Source organism: Topomyia yanbarensis, unplaced genomic scaffold (assembly GCF_030247195.1).
Source record: "Topomyia yanbarensis strain Yona2022 unplaced genomic scaffold, ASM3024719v1 HiC_scaffold_6, whole genome shotgun sequence".
NCBI classification, from domain to species: domain Eukaryota; kingdom Metazoa; phylum Arthropoda; class Insecta; order Diptera; family Culicidae; genus Topomyia; species Topomyia yanbarensis.
In genome coordinates this window covers 221807-238666 of record NW_026683824.1, presented here as the reverse complement: position 1 = coordinate 238666, position 16860 = coordinate 221807, and the positions used below count along the sequence as shown (strand labels likewise).

At 42.8% G+C, this 16860-nt stretch overlaps 4 protein-coding genes and 1 pseudogene across 4 annotated transcripts; 1 reads left to right on the top strand and 4 right to left on the bottom strand.

The window, feature by feature from the left end:
* Positions 1-6431, bottom strand: part of LOC131695928 (uncharacterized) — a 28259-nt pseudogene extending 21828 nt beyond the window's left edge.
* Positions 6432-8197: 1766 nt separating this feature from the next.
* LOC131695927 (histone H2A-like) lies at positions 8198-8584 on the bottom strand. The gene has a single exon (XM_058984458.1). The coding sequence runs from the start codon at positions 8582-8584 to the stop codon at positions 8198-8200; it is 387 nt and encodes a 128-aa protein (XP_058840441.1).
* A 380-nt stretch (positions 8585-8964) lies between these two features.
* LOC131695926 (histone H2B, gonadal-like) lies at positions 8965-9270 on the top strand (the record flags this gene model as incomplete). The annotated part of the gene is made up of 1 exon (XM_058984456.1): positions 8965-9270. A coding segment is annotated over one exon (306 nt), but the record flags the coding sequence as incomplete, so codon positions are not given.
* Positions 9271-9611: 341 nt separating this feature from the next.
* Positions 9612-10907, bottom strand: LOC131695925 (histone H1A, sperm-like). Its single transcript, XM_058984455.1, has 2 exons — positions 10353-10907; positions 9612-9638 (listed from the first exon to the last, which is right to left on the bottom strand). The coding sequence occupies exons 1-2, from the start codon at positions 10905-10907 to the stop codon at positions 9612-9614; spliced, it is 582 nt and encodes a 193-aa protein (XP_058840438.1).
* Positions 10908-12920: 2013 nt separating this feature from the next.
* On the bottom strand, positions 12921-13232 carry LOC131695924 (histone H4-like). The gene has a single exon (XM_058984454.1). The coding sequence runs from the start codon at positions 13230-13232 to the stop codon at positions 12921-12923; it is 312 nt and encodes a 103-aa protein (XP_058840437.1).
* Positions 13233-16860: the final 3628 nt, after the last annotated feature.

Below are 16860 nucleotides of genomic sequence, written 5' to 3'. Positions count from 1 at the left end.
GCGTCGTGATTTCAATTCGAGACGTTAATTTAAATCTAATAATATTCAACAGAATCACGTTTGAATGGGAAATTTTCAAATAATTCTCTATGGTAATAATGGTGGTTCTGAAAAGAACCTTTGGTATCGGCGTTGGTGTTGATGGTGATGCGCTGGATCGTTGGATATTTTTGGCATGATAGTTACGTGCCTAGCGAACTGTTTTGTAGCCTCGAACAAAACGACAAGACTGGCTTCTTCGGGTACCATTACGGCTGAACTTTATAAACTTAGCTCGACTTTGAAATCCTGCACAATCTCACGAATCAGACACTAGTAGAGCCATTTTGTTTGCTACTAGCACGGAGCTGCACAAAAAAATCATATGCAGTTAGTTCACGGGGGCTGCCAAAAAGCTTGAATAGAAGCATGCGACTTCAACGTTTCTCTTAAACACATGCAACAACACATTCGTTTTGGTAATACTGATAATAACAGTAGAAAGGAATGGAAAAGCAGTGCACGAAACGAGCGAGAGGATAATTTAATTTTTTTTTCCATGTGCAAGCTACTTCTTTCCACACAACGTATTATGTTGCTTGTTGAAAATTTGCTACACACCTTAAAATGAAAGTTTCAGTTTAACTCTCGCTAGAACACAATTGATTGGTCCTGAAAAGAACCGTTGCTTTTATTGTAATTTACGCCCACTCCCACAAACCGACCAAGTAGGCATCACTGGCTTCATTACGGCTGAGTTTTGTAAGCGTAGCTCGACTTTGAAGTAATACACAACCTTACGAACCAGACGCTGGAATGTTAGCCAGCGGATTAGTTGCTCCGTTGCCCTTTAGTTGGGGCGAAATACTAGCATGGCGATAGTTCCTGATCGGTAGTTGGTTGCGATGGGCCACCAGTAGCTGGGGCACTTTTGCGGACCGTAATCATCGCCAACTGCTTTCCTCCGGTGGACTGGCTGCTTGCTAGTGCTTGAACGAATACGAATGATGAGAAAAACCAACCGACCAATATTCATATATGAAAACACGAGAAAGCACTACTATCGCTCTCCCGCTCGTTTTCGTGCCATTCCTGTGCCTTTCCTTTCCGTTCGGCTACCAATACTAGCATAACCAAAACGAATATTCTGTCTTTCCATCGCCTTCAATCTAGTGGCCAGTGCTAGCAAACTTGCATGTTCAGTTTTTCAATAACAACATTCCAACAATATTTTCAAAGAATGTTGCAGATTTGAAAAGAAGGAAGGAGAAGATTTTCGCAAATTTAAATTCTTTTGTCTTATTTGTTAGCGCTGATAAAGGCTATTTAGTTTTCTACTAGCATGGAGCTGCACAAACAAATCGATTTATGCAGTTAATCAATGGAGGCTGCCAAAAAGTTCGAATAAAAGCATGCGACTAGTGTACTTTGCATGTTCTATATTTTATCAATACTAGAGAGGATCAATAAAATAATTCAAATTGTAATAGCGACATGCAATTGTGGCAACACTGGCCAAGAGATTGTGGGGGAACACGCACATTCGTTTTAGTTATGATGGTAGTAGCAGCAGAAAGGAATGGAAAAGCAGTGCACGAAAACGAGCGAGAGAGGATAATTTAAATTCTCTTTCTTTCTTTCCACACATCATATTTCTTATATAGCTTTCTGAAAATTATTTGTTATGCACCATAAAATGTAAATTTCAGTTTAACTCTTATTACAACACAATTAATTGGTCCTGTAAAGAACCGTTTATTGTTTTATTGCGGGAGCATAATTCAGACGCACTCCCCGCGGACACGATGAGCCCGTTTAACTCTTATTAGAACACAGATTAGTTTCTCTGTTGCCCTTTAGTTGGGGCGAAATTCTTGCAGGGCGACAGTTCCTGATCGGGTTGCGATGAGTCACCAGTAGCTGGGGCACTTTTTCCGACCGTCGTCATCGCCAACTTCTTTCCTTCGGTGGACTGGCTGCTTGCTAGTGCTTGAACGAATACGAATGATGAGAAAAACCGACCGACCAATATTCATATATGAACACACGAGAAAGCACTACTATCGCTCTCTCGCTCGTTTTCGTGCCATTCCTGTGTCTTTCCTTTCCGTTCGGCTACCAATACTAGCATAACCAAAACGAATATTCTGTCTTTCCATCGCCTTCAATCAGTGGCCAGTGCTAGCAAACTTGCATGTTCAGTTTTTCAATAACAACATTCCAACAATATTTTCAAAGAATGTTGCAGATTTGAAAAGAAGGAAGGAGAAGATTTTCACAAATTTAAATTCTTTTGTCTTATTTGTTAGCGCTGATAAAGGCTATTTAGTTTGCTACTAGCAAGGAGCTGCACAAACAAATCGATTTATGCAGTTAATCAATGGAGGCTGCCAAAAAGTTCGAATAAAAGCATGCGACTAGTGTACTTTGCACGTTCTATATTTTATCAATACTAGAGAGGATCAATAAAATAATTCAAATTGTAATAGCGACATGCAATTGTGGCAACACTGGCCAAGAGATTGTGGGGGAACACGCACATTCGTTTTAGTTATGATGGTAGTAGCAGCAGAAAGGAATGGAAAAGCAGTGCACGAAAACGAGCGAGAGAGGATAATTTAAATTCTCTTTCTTTCTTTCCACACATCATATTTCTTATATAGCTTTCTGAAAATTATTTGTTATGCACCATAAAATGTAAATTTCAGTTTAACTCTTATTACAACACAATTAATTGGTCCTGTAAAGAACCGTTTATTGTTTTATTGCGGGAGCATAATTCAGACGCACTCCCCGCGGACACGATGAGCCCGTTTAACTCTTATTAGAACACAGATTAGTTTCTCTGTTGCCCTTTAGTTGGGGCGAAATTCTTGCAGGGCGACAGTTCCTGATCGGGTTGCGATGAGTCACCAGTAGCTGGGGCACTTTTTCCGCCGTCGTCATCGCCAACTGCTTTCCTTCGGTGGACTGGCTGCTTGCTAGTGCTTGAACGAATACGAATGATGAGAAAAACCGACCGACAGATATTTATATAATCGCGCTAATATGCACTACTATCGCTTTCTCGCTCGTTCTCGTGCCGTGCATGAGCCTTTCCTTTCCGTCCGGCTTCTAATGGCCTAACCAAAGGAATATGCCGTCTTTCCCCCACCAACTGCTCTCGTCAAGCAACCCAATGCGAATAATCATAAAACAAACATGTAGTGGACCTATATATAAACTTTTCATTATTTTATTGCTCGGTTGGTCCACGATTTTGACGGCTCTGTGCGGAATGGGCTGAAAAATTTCACTTTTCCGAGTCGTTTTCGAAAGATTTTTCAAAACACATTTTTTTGTTATTAGTGCATGTTATACATACTTCAAATTTTAATACAGCATAGAGGAACATATTTGCAACAAATTGGCCTAAAAATCAAATCATTCTGTTTAGTATGATAAAAGTTATTAACGTTCAAAATCTGACGCGGCGCCGCAGCCGATATTTTGAAACGGGACCCCTATATTGAAACCTTAAATGTATTCTACATTAAAATATCCAACGATCCAGCGCATCACCATCAACACCAACGCCGATACCAAAGGTTCTTTTCAGAACCACCATTATTACCATAGAGAATTATTTGAAAATTTCCCATTCAAACGTGATTCTGTTGAATATTATTAGATTTAAATTAACGTCTCGAATTGAAATCACGACGCTCTGGTTATGTGACAGACATTACCCATTTCATTTTTTATTGTGACCACGACTAACGGTTTAATATAGACACCCCATTTCAATATTTCTGAAGGAACAGAAGGTCGAGTTTGGAAAGTTTGTAACTTTCATTGTACTTAACCAAATTACACAATGTTCGCACTAATGATTCAGAAATATGATCAGGAATCTTCTGTTAGATTTGTAAGTATGTATAATTTACATGAATAAAGAAAAATTGATTTTCAGGAATCAATTATTATCTGTTGTTCCATTGGCCAGTACTACGCGACTTCCTCATGCTAACAATTAATTTCATCGTTAGCCATCTCCCTCACCAAGGCCAACAACGCCAACAAAACTGGTACCTTTTCAGGACCACCATCATTTTTGTAAAGAATAATTTGAAATATTCCTCGCCCAAATCACCTTTTGTCCGAAAATTCCAATGAGTATCAACATATTTGAAGAACGTGTTCCTTATGTATTCTACATCTCTCCGGTTATGTCGCAGACATTACCCACCCATCTTTTTTATTGTGACCACGACACCCCATTTCAATATTTCTGAATGAACAGAAGGTCGAGTTTGGAAAGTTTGTAACTTTCATTGTACTTAACCAAATTACACAATGTTCGCACTAATGATTCAGAAATATGATCAGGAATCTTCTGTTAGATTTGTAAGCATGTATAATTTACATGAATAAAGAAAAATTGATTTTCAGGAATCAATTATTATCTGTTCTTCCATTGGCCAGTACTACGCGACTTCCTCATGCTAACAATTAATTTCATCGTTAGCCATCTCCCTCACCAAGGCCAACAACGCCAACAAAACCGGTCCTTTTCAGGACCACCATCATTTTTGTAAAGAATAATTTGAAATATTCCTCGCCCAAATCACCTTTTGTCCGAAAATTCCAATGAGTATCAACATATTTGAAGAGCGTGTTCCTTATGTATTCTACATCTCTCCGGTTATGTCGCAGACATTACCCACCCATCTTTTTTTCTCAACCTGTCAAAAAAAAAGACAAACGATTCGATTGAAATTAGAAGATACGTTCTCCATTGTTGGCCAAAAATTAGTGAACATTTCAAACCGATCCGTAATTGGATGCTGTTCGGCGAAGCTTCCGTTTGATGTCGGAACAGGCGCGTAGTACGGCGTCTACGTCAACTTTGCTAATGCATTTCGTGATCTTCTACCAATCAACTTGTTTGCAATTCGTGGCTCTCAAAACGAAATCCCGAAGAAATCTGCGATTGGGCGACACTGAAGCAAATTGTGAAGCGGGTTGTGCTTTTTAGGGTACAAATGGGATCGAGTGGGTATTCGGGAACGATTGTTTTTTTTTTTTTTTTGCTTTTTTTTGCGAGGGAAGTAACTTGCTTCGTGCAAAACAAAATATTTAGCCAAAATAATTTTTTTTATCAACCGGCAAGCGGCATTGAGATTGCACCGTCGAAAGGTGTTGTAAACAGTCGACGGCGCAACGTTTTCCCCTTTGAAATATTGTACCGTGCACTTTTCGCCGAGATTCTTGTGTTGCTCGTAGAACCGTACAACGCGCTCGCGAAATGCTTTCTTGTTTCGACGGCAGAGACAGACAGAGAGAAATACCTCGAAAAAAATCCAACATTTTAGTTGCGGATTTTGATTTTAGTGCTCTAATCATCAGTGTTATTTCGAATTGCTTTGGCTAACTCAAAATTCTATTATTTAGGATGTACTGATCAACTCGCTACATCGTTGTGTACATGGCTGTGAGCTGATAAACCGCACGCGTCGACCATCACACCCAGGCGCTTCAGCGCACGCATCGATGGGAACGCTTGTCCCCCGACACAGATCACAAGCTGGACTTTTTTACGGTTGCTCAATCTCTCTCTCTCTCTCTCTCTCTCTCTCTCTCTCTCTCTCTCTCTCTCTCTCTCTCTCTCTCTCTCTCTCTCTCTCTCTCTCTCTCTCTCTCCTGTGTGTGTGTGTGTGTGTTGTAATTGCTTCCTGATTGATACAGTACTAACTCACCAGCCATCAACTTTACTTTTATCATTCAGACCAATTAAAGGTACGCAAATTCATAGGTAGACAGGTAGGTGAAAGCGTGGTAAGCTAAAACGTGCGCGCGCGAAAAAAAGAGTCGGTCGGCGGTTCGTTGCTATCGAGAAACGAGCCGTTTTGTCCCATGATACGCAAGCTCAGGAGAAAGAAAAAGGAAATGCATATATGAAAAAAGGGAAACCCAGCGACTGAGCGCGTTGTAGTGTTACGACGGTCTCTCGCATATCCATCAAAATCGCACATTAAACAGTACGCCCCTGCAACGTGGATGAAAATTATGAAGGATACATTTCAAACTAATTCTTTTTTCTAAACATTTGGTGGCCCTGAAAAGGGCCTTTTGTGTTGTCGTGAACGTCGTGGTAGGGCTTAACCACCAAAACCGTACAATGTGCGTCCCTGGCGTTTAAGCGCATAGACGACATCCATCGCAGTGACGGTCTTCCGTTTGGCATGTTCAGTGTACGTCACAGCGTCCCGGATAACGTTTTCCAGAAAAATCTTCAGCACACCACGGGTTTCCTCGTATATCAAACCGGAGATTCGCTTCACTCCTCCACGTCGAGCCAGACGACGAATGGCGGGTTTGGTGATGCCCTGGATATTGTCACGAAGCACCTTGCGGTGCCGCTTAGCGCCTCCCTTGCCGAGCCCTTTGCCTCCTTTGCCACGGCCAGTCATCTTCTTGGTTGTTGTAGGTAATAACTTAGTAGGCTAGCGCAGCACACCTGCAGCAGCGAGATTCCAATACCGAATGTTGCAATTCGGCCCATTGAGTAGCGCTTTTATACTGATGCACACACATTCTCAGTCGCCGCCGCATAGGAAGATTACCATGGCTGCTATCTATATGCTTACTCGTGATGTGTTGGTTTGAAGGGGAAATAGCGCGAACACGAAGTTCACTGTTGCCACTGTTTTAGTAGCTTGGGATTGCCGAAATCTGCTTTATCCGGACTAATGCTGACATGGTAGCATTTTCCCTGGAAAACGATTGCCCGGAAATTGATTCTCCTGAAAAAGAAAGAAAGAAAAAGTAAATCGAAAAACAAACGGGTTTTTTTTTTAACTTATAAAGATTTTCTATACATCCGTCTACATGGTACGTTATATTGGCTTCTATGGTACTTAAATATCGATATCTGATACTGATCTATGATGGAACAAATTGTTACTGATGAACAAACTATTTCTGTTTGATATTCTTCTACTGTTGGAATTTTATTGATTTCTAGGCGATTTTTTTTGCTCATACATAGTTTTTCTTTTTAGGAATATTTTTTTGCAAATCTAATGAAAAGCTGAAAAAATCAAGTCTGGCAACACTGGCTCCGGAATGGAAATGGTGGGGGAAGTATAGTAGCCGAATCGAACCGTATACAGAACGAAAAGGCACATGGCACGTACACGAGCGAGACAGGCGATAGTAGTGTTTATTCGCGACTATAAAAAAAATCGGTCGGTCTGTTTTGGTCATCATTCGTCGTTTGAACAGCATCACAGTGGTATCAGTAGTAGAGCAGAATTTTCGCGCCATGGCCCGTACGAAACAGACCGCCCGCAAGTCCACCGGAGGGAAAGCTCCCCGCAAACAGTTGGCAACGAAGGCTGCCCGTAAAAGTGCCCCAGCTACGGGTGGCGTTAAGAAGCCCCATCGCTACAGACCAGGAACTGTCGCGCTGCGAGAAATTCGTCGCTATCAGAAGTCGACAGAGCTACTAATCCGCAAGCTGCCCTTCCAGCGTCTGGTTCGTGAGATCGCGCAGGACTTCAAAACCGATCTGCGCTTCCAGAGCTCAGCCGTCATGGCCCTTCAAGAAGCCAGCGAGGCTTACCTGGTTGGTTTGTTCGAGGATACCAATCTGTGCGCTATCCATGCCAAGCGAGTGACCATCATGCCGAAAGACATCCAACTGGCTCGCCGGATCCGTGGGGAGCGGGCCTAAATTTGGTGTGTGCCCATCACCCCCCAGAACGAAACAGCAACAAACGGTCCTTTTCAGGACCACAACCAATCATATTTTACTAAGAATTATTAGCAGAAATTTTCCGTTTCCCTCCAAAAATGCTCAGGCGGGTGGCTGTGTGTGTTTGTTAGACAGCACGCCGATGGGGGATTTTTTGCCAGCAGCACCACCTCGTACCGATCGACAGTAGTAGCGTGTGAAAAACAAGACCCATTGAGGGAAATCTTGCGCGGCCGATTTGTGATTTAGCACCAAATCGATGAGTGAACTTTTGAGAGATTGGGTGAAATCGTCAATGCCATGATATGAGGGAAACTATTATTAAGCGTCTGACGAGCATTGCAAAAAAAAAAAACTTGTGCAATGCTCACAGAAATGTACGTTGATGATTATCGGAGTGAAAATCAAATTAACTCTTTTTATCAGAAGAAAATAGTCGCCCTGAAAAGGGCGGTTTTTACGGCTAGAAAGGAGCGGGATTTAAGTTGCTGCGGAGGCCCTCTTTTCAGTCTTCTTCGGCAGCAGTGCGGCCTGTATGTTAGGCAACACGCCACCCTGAGCAATGGTCACACCGGAGAGCAGTTTGTTCAGCTCTTCGTCATTTCGAATGGCCAGCTGCAGATGACGGGGGATGATTCTGGTCTTTTTGTTATCGCGAGCAGCGTTTCCTGCCAGCTCCAGTACTTCGGCGGCAAGATATTCCATCACAGCTGCCAAGTAGACGGGTGCTCCGGCACCGACACGTTCAGCATAATTTCCCTTCCTCAGCAGACGGTGAATTCGGCCAACAGGGAACTGGAGACCGGCACGAACTGAGCGGGATTTTGGCTTTCCCTTCACTTTTCCTCCTTTACCGCGTGCAGACATTGTTGTAGGTTTATCGCTGTGCGCGTTCGTGTGTAGTCACGTAGACAATACGAGTAACACTGATGCCACTCGCGCACACAGCACCCCTTGTTATGCATTCGCTTCATTGCACATCGTTCGCCAAAGGGGCGGAGTAGCGAACGAACGAAACGCGCTAAACACAAAAAAGGACGAACCTTCGTCTCGCTACACGATCGTATATAAGCGATATGTAGTGATTTTTGCTACCAATCAGTCAGCGCAGTTCGCATCGAGAGCGTTAACAGCAGCACAACCACGTCGTTACTATGGCACCGAAAGCCAGCGGAAAGGCTGTGAAAAAATCCGGCGGCGGCGGTGGCAAGGCACAGAAGAACATCGCCACAAAAGCAGGAGGAGGAGAGAAGAAGAAGCGAAAGCAACGGCGCAAGGAAAGCTACGCTATCTACATCTACAAGGTGCTGAAGCAGGTCCATCCGGACACCGGTGTCTCGTCGAAGGCGATGAGCATCATGAATAGCTTCGTGAACGACATCTTCGAGCGTATTGCTAACGAAGCATCTCGTCTGGCCCATTACAACCGACGGTCGACGATCACCTCCCGCGAGGTACAGACCGCCGTTCGTTTGCTGTTACCGGGAGAGCTGGCGAAACATGCCGTATCGGAAGGTACCAAGGCCGTTACCAAGTATACCAGCTCGAAGTAAACGTGTCGCCCGCCCCGCCGCCGGATGTCACACACCACCACCCCATCGTCATCGGCCCTTTTCAGGGCCACCAAAACACGTTCTGGTAAAGAGTTGAATTGAAATGTGTACACATAGTTTATATAAACATTAGTTGTTGTTGTTTGTTTGTTTGTTTGTTTCATTAGAGCAAAAACGTCGTTGTCATTTTTGTTTCTCTGTCCATTTTTCAAATCATCACCAAATCAATTGCTGTAGTTTGTGGAAGTAGTCTTTCCCCTTACCGCTAGTTGATTGTTTTTGTTAAGACGGAAAACGGTCTTTTTTCTACCCCTTTATCGTCTATATTCTACTCAGTCAGTCTAAAACAGCCCCTGCGTATGAAAATTCTGCCGCAAAAAGAACACATTTCTGGATCATACTTGTTAATACAATGCACTTCCCAGCCTTCAAACTTCTGATCTGCGTTGAACGTTAATAATTAAATACCCAACACAATTCATAATCGCAAAGTTGAACAATACAATACGTTCGTCAATTTAGGCTAAAAAATCGGTAATTATCGTTCGTTCGTTTGTTTATTGTGCCAGCCAATTTTTCTCTGTTTTATTATAGCCAAAATAAGCGCGTTGTTTGCTAATCAGAGTAATATTATACTTGCTCTGTTTGTTTGTTTGTTTGTTAAGGCAACAGAAAACCACGGCCTACTATTAATTTACCTGTACGTACGTACGTTTATCTGAGCAAGAAACCGCGCCTATTTACTATAGTGATTTGTTTAATCAAACTAACGACGACTGATTTATCTTGCCAATCGGCAGCCAGTTGAATGCGGGTGTGTGCGCGCGCTGCTGCTCAAGCTAGAAAACTCATGGGGGGAACGGAGCATTAACGGAAAATAAGCATCAATCAATTCTTTACAATTTTGTTAGTCCTGAAAAGGACTGTTGTTTTGGGGGGACGCGCACGTTGTCGGGAATTTACTTCTTGCCGGCGGTGACCTTCTTCGGGGCGGTGGCGGCCTTCTTTGGCTTAGGTGCCCTCGGCTTGTTCGCTGCAGCCTTCGATGGTTTGGTGGCTTTCTGTTTAGTGGCAGCCGTTACCGCCTTTGCAGGGGCAGCAGCTTTCGCTTTCTTCGTAGCCGATTTCTTAGCGGCCGGGATCGCCGCCTTTGGCTTGCTGGTCTTCTCACCACCACCAGCCGGCGGATTTTTCTTCTCCCCGGATTTAGTAGCCGATTTCTTCGGTTTTTTCGCTGCACCCGATGGTGGTTTCTTATCGCCAGCCGGTTTCTTTGCTTCGACCGTCACCTTAAACGATCCGGAAGCACCGGTACCCTTGGTCTGGGTGATGTTTCCCTTCTCGACACCCGTTTTCAAAGCCTTCCGGATAAACGGAGCCAGCCTGGCGACGTCACACATGTAGTTGGCGGCGATGTACTTTTTGATCGCCTGCAGTGATGATCCGCTCCGTTCCTTCAGGGTCCGGATGGCAGCCAGAACCATCTCACTCACTGGTGGATGGGTTGAAGATTTTTTCGGTTTCTTGGCGTCACTCTTGCTAGCCTTGGCCGCCTGCTTCGGTGGCGCTTTGGCGGCTGGCGGAGAGGCGACGACGGCAGGGGCCGTAGCAGCAACGTCGATAGCAGTTTCAGCCATTGCGCGTTCGTTTGGTTTGGTTTTCTTCCACACACACAGTTGTAGACGACGAGTCGATGGATGCACGATGATGCAAGTCTGCGAATATGATAACCGGGGGTCCGGTGTCTGTTGTTTAGGATCGTATTCATCGGCTCTGTTTGGGAACGCGTAGATGACGGTTGGAAGTTACTATTCGATCGGTGCCGGTAAAATTTTACGGACTGTTGTTTTAAATCAACCAAAATCGAATTACTGCTTGTGAAAAGTACACTGGAAGTTTGCATTCAATTTACTGCACTGTCCGCACCGTCCAAACTAACACCCGCTGAACATTCTGTTTTAAGCGTATGGCCGAATATTATCAAATCATGTATCCGACTATGGCGGCACGTGCAAACTGAATTGTGGAAAATAGGTTAATTTGAACCTTCTAGCAATTGGAAAACCTTTTCGGTGCTATCCAATCGAAAGAAAACTTCTCTCTATATAAAATTATTTCATTTTTGTACATATTTGCTCGAGCGGAAGTGCTCGTAATTTGGCGACCTGCGGAAAACGTTTCGGTCGGCTGGTCCTTTGCTGAAAACTTTCGTTATTAAAATTACTAAAACAAAAAAAGTTAACGGGTGGCAACACAAATTTTGGATTTTTTTTCTCAACCTGTCAAAAAAAAAGACAAACGATTCGATTGAAATTAGAAGATACGTTCTCCATTGTTGGCCAAAAATTAGTGAACATTTCAAACCGATCCGTAATTGGATGCTGTTCGGCGAAGCTTCCGTTTGATGTCGGAACAGGCGCGTAGTACGGCGTCTACGTCAACTTTGCTAATGCATTTCGTGATCTTCTACCAATCAACTTGTTTGCAATTCGTGGCTCTCAAAACGAAATCCCGAAGAAATCTGCGATTGGGCGACACTGAAGCAAATTGTGAAGCGGGTTGTGCTTTTTAGGGTACAAATGGGATCGAGTGGGTATTCGGGAACGATTGTTTTTTTTTTTTTTTTGCTTTTTTTTGCGAGGGAAGTAACTTGCTTCGTGCAAAACAAAATATTTAGCCAAAATAATTTTTTTTATCAACCGGCAAGCGGCATTGAGATTGCACCGTCGAAAGGTGTTGTAAACAGTCGACGGCGCAACGTTTTCCCCTTTGAAATATTGTACCGTGCACTTTTCGCCGAGATTCTTGTGTTGCTCGTAGAACCGTACAACGCGCTCGCGAAATGCTTTCTTGTTTCGACGGCAGAGACAGACAGAGAGAAATACCTCGAAAAAAATCCAACATTTTAGTTGCGGATTTTGATTTTAGTGCTCTAATCATCAGTGTTATTTCGAATTGCTTTGGCTAACTCAAAATTCTATTATTTAGGATGTACTGATCAACTCGCTACATCGTTGTGTACATGGCTGTGAGCTGATAAACCGCACGCGTCGACCATCACACCCAGGCGCTTCAGCGCACGCATCGATGGGAACGCTTGTCCCCCGACACAGATCACAAGCTGGACTTTTTTACGGTTGCTCAATCTCTCTCTCTCTCTCTCTCTCTCTCTCTCTCTCTCTCTCTCTTCCTGTGTGTGTGTGTGTGTGTGTTGTAATTGCTTCCTGATTGATACAGTACTAACTCACCAGCCATCAACTTTACTTTTATCATTCAGACCAATTAAAGGTACGCAAATTCATAGGTAGACAGGTAGGTGAAAGCGTGGTAAGCTAAAACGTGCGCGCGCGAAAAAAAGAGTCGGTCGGCGGTTCGTTGCTATCGAGAAACGAGCCGTTTTGTCCCATGATACGCAAGCTCAGGAGAAAGAAAAAGGAAATGCATATATGAAAAAAGGGAAACCCAGCGACTGAGCGCGTTGTAGTGTTACGACGGTCTCTCGCATATCCATCAAAATCGCACATTAAACAGTACGCCCCTGCAACGTGGATGAAAATTATGAAGGATACATTTCAAACTAATTCTTTTTTCTAAACATTTGGTGGCCCTGAAAAGGGCCTTTTGTGTTGTCGTGAACGTCGTGGTAGGGCTTAACCACCAAAACCGTACAATGTGCGTCCCTGGCGTTTAAGCGCATAGACGACATCCATCGCAGTGACGGTCTTCCGTTTGGCATGTTCAGTGTACGTCACAGCGTCCCGGATAACGTTTTCCAGAAAAATCTTCAGCACACCACGGGTTTCCTCGTATATCAAACCGGAGATTCGCTTCACTCCTCCACGTCGAGCCAGACGACGAATGGCGGGTTTGGTGATGCCCTGGATATTGTCACGAAGCACCTTGCGGTGCCGCTTAGCGCCTCCCTTGCCGAGCCCTTTGCCTCCTTTGCCACGGCCAGTCATCTTCTTGGTTGTTGTAGGTAATAACTTAGTAGGCTAGCGCAGCACACCTGCAGCAGCGAGATTCCAATACCGAATGTTGCAATTCGGCCCATTGAGTAGCGCTTTTATACTGATGCACACACATTCTCAGTCGCCGCCGCATAGGAAGATTACCATGGCTGCTATCTATATGCTTACTCGTGATGTGTTGGTTTGAAGGGGAAATAGCGCGAACACGAAGTTCACTGTTGCCACTGTTTTAGTAGCTTGGGATTGCCGAAATCTGCTTTATCCGGACTAATGCTGACATGGTAGCATTTTCCCTGGAAAACGATTGCCCGGAAATTGATTCTCCTGAAAAAGAAAGAAAGAAAAAGTAAATCGAAAAACAAACGGGTTTTTTTTTTAACTTATAAAGATTTTCTATACATCCGTCTACATGGTACGTTATATTGGCTTCTATGGTACTTAAATATCGATATCTGATACTGATCTATGATGGAACAAATTGTTACTGATGAACAAACTATTTCTGTTTGATATTCTTCTACTGTTGGAATTTTATTGATTTCTAGGCGATTTTTTTTGCTCATACATAGTTTTTCTTTTTAGGAATATTTTTTTGCAAATCTAATGAAAAGCTGAAAAAATCAAGTCTGGCAACACTGGCTCCGGAATGGAAATGGTGGGGGAAGTATAGTAGCCGAATCGAACCGTATACAGAACGAAAAGGCACATGGCACGTACACGAGCGAGACAGGCGATAGTAGTGTTTATTCGCGACTATAAAAAGATAGGTGGGTAATGTCTGCGACATAACCGGAGAGATGTAGAATACATAAGGAACACGTTCTTCAAATATGTTGATACTCATTAGGATTTTCGGACAAAAGGTGATTTGGGCGAGGAATATTTCAAATTATTCTTTACAAAAATGATGGTGGTCCTGAAAAGGACCGGTTTTGTTGGCGTTGTTGGCCTTGGTGAGGGAGATGGCTAACGATGAAATTAATTGTTAGCATGAGGAAGTCGCGTAGTACTGGCCAATGGAAGAACAGATAATAATTGATTCCTGAAAATCAATTTTTCTTTATTCATGTAAATTATACATACTTACAAATCTAACAGAAGATTCCTGATCATATTTCTGAATCATTAGTGCGAACATTGTGTAATTTGGTTAAGTACAATGAAAGTTACAAACTTTCCAAACTCGACCTTCTGTTCATTCAGAAATATTGAAATGGGGTGTCGTGGTCACAATAAAAGATGGGTGGGTAATGTCTGCGACATAACCGGAGAGATGTAGAATACATAAGGAACACGTTCTTCAAATATGTTGATACTCATTGGAATTTTCGGACAAAAGGTGATTTGGGCGAGGAATATTTCAAATTATTCTTTACAAAAATGATGGTTGTCCTAAAAAGGACCGGTTTTGTTGTCGTTGTTGGCCTTGGTGAGGGAGATGGCTAACGATGAAATTAATTGTTAGCATGAGGAAGTCGCGTAGTACTGGCCAATGGAAGAACAGATAATAATTGATTCCTGAAAATCAATTTTTCTTTATTCATGTAAATTATACATACTTACAAATCTAATAGAAGATTCCTGGTCATATTTCTGAATCATTAGTGCGAACATTGTGTAATTTGGTGAAGTACAATGAAAGTTACAAACTTTCCAAACTCGACCTTCTGTTCCTTCAGAAATATTGAAATGGGGTGTCTATATTAAACCGTTAGTCGTGGTCACAATAAAAAAAGATGGGTGGGTAATGTCTGTCACATAACCGGAGCGTCGTGATTTCAATTCGAGACGTTAATTTAAATCTAATAATATTCAACAGAACCACGTTTGAATGGGAAATTTTCAAATAATTCTCTATGAAAATAATGGTGGTTCTGAAAAGAACCTTTGGTATCGGCGTTGGTGTTGATGGTGATGCGCTGGATCGTTGGATATTTTTGGCATGATAGTTACGTGCCTGGCGAACTGTTTTGTAGCCTCGAACAAAACGACAAGACTGGCTTCTTCGGGTACCATTACGGCTGAACTTTATAAGCTTAGCTCGACTTTGAAATCCTGCACAATCTCACGAATCAGACACTGGTAGGGCCATTTTGTTTGCTACTAGCACGGAGCTGCACAAAAAAATTATTTAATGCAGTTAGTTCACAGAGGCTGCTAAAAAGCTCGAATAGAAGCATGCGACTTCAACATTTCTCTTAAACACATGCAACAACACATTCGTTTTGGTAATACTGATAATAACAGTAGAAAGGAATGGAAAAACAGTGCACGAAACGAGCGAGAGGATAATTTAATTTTTTGTTCCGTGTGCAAGCTGCTTCTTTCCACACAACGTATTATGTTGATTGTTGAAAATTTGTTACACACCTTAAAATGAAAGTTTCAGTTTAACTCTCACTAGAACACAATTGATTGGTCCTGAAAAGAACCGTTGCTTTTATTATAATTTACGCCCACTCCCAGCGGACACTGTGAGCCAGTTTGATTTCTTTTGCGAGAAAGTTACGTACTTGGCGCACTATTTTGTATCCTCAAACAAACCGACCAAGTAGGCATCACTGGCTTCATCACGGCTGAGTTTTGTAAGCGTAGCTCGACTTTGAAGTAATACACAACCTTACGAACCAGACGCTGGAATGTTAGCCAGCGGATTAGTTTCTTTGTTGCCCTTTATTTGGGGCGAAATACTGGCATGGCGACAGTTCCTGATCGGTAATTGGTTGCGATGGGCCACCAGTAGCTGGGGCACTTTTGCGGACCGTCATCATTGCCAACTGTTTTCCTCCGGTGGACTGGCTGCTTGCTAGCGCTTGAACGAATACGAATGATGAGAAAAACCGACCGACCAATATTCATATATGAAAACACGAGAAAGCACTACTATCACTCTCTCGCTCGTTTTCGTGCCATTCCTGTGCCTTTCCTTTCCGTTCGGCTACCAATACTAGCATAACCAAAACGAATATTCTGTCTTTCCATCGCCTTCAATCTAGTGGCCAGTGCTAGCAAACTTGTATGTTCAGTTTTTCAATAACAACATTCCAACAATATTTTCAAAGAATGTTGCAGATTTGAAAAGAAGGAAGGAAAAGATTTTCACAAATTTAAATTCTTTTGTCTTATTTGTTAGCGGTGATACTGGCCATGGGATGGTGGGGGAACACCCACATTCGTTTGTTATGATAGTATTAGCAGCAGAAAGGAATGGAAAAGCAGTGCACGAAAACGAGCGAGAGAGGATAATTTAAATTCTCTTTCTTTCTTTCCACACATCGTATTTCTTATATAGCTTTCTGAAAATTATTTATTATACACCATAAAATGTAAATTTCAGTTTAACTCTTATTAGAACACAATTAATTGGTCCTGTAAAGAACCGTTTATTGTTTTATTGCGGGAGCATAATTCAGACGCACTCCCCGCGGACACGGTGAGCTAGAAAGCACTATTTTGCATTCTCGAACAAACCGACCAAGTAGGCATCGTTGGCTTCTCGGGGCATCATTACGACTGAGCTTTGTAAGCGTAGCTCGACTTTGCAGTCCTGCACAATCTCACGACCCAGACGCTGGAACGATAGCCTACTCTGTTGCCCTTTAGTTGGGGCGAAAATCTT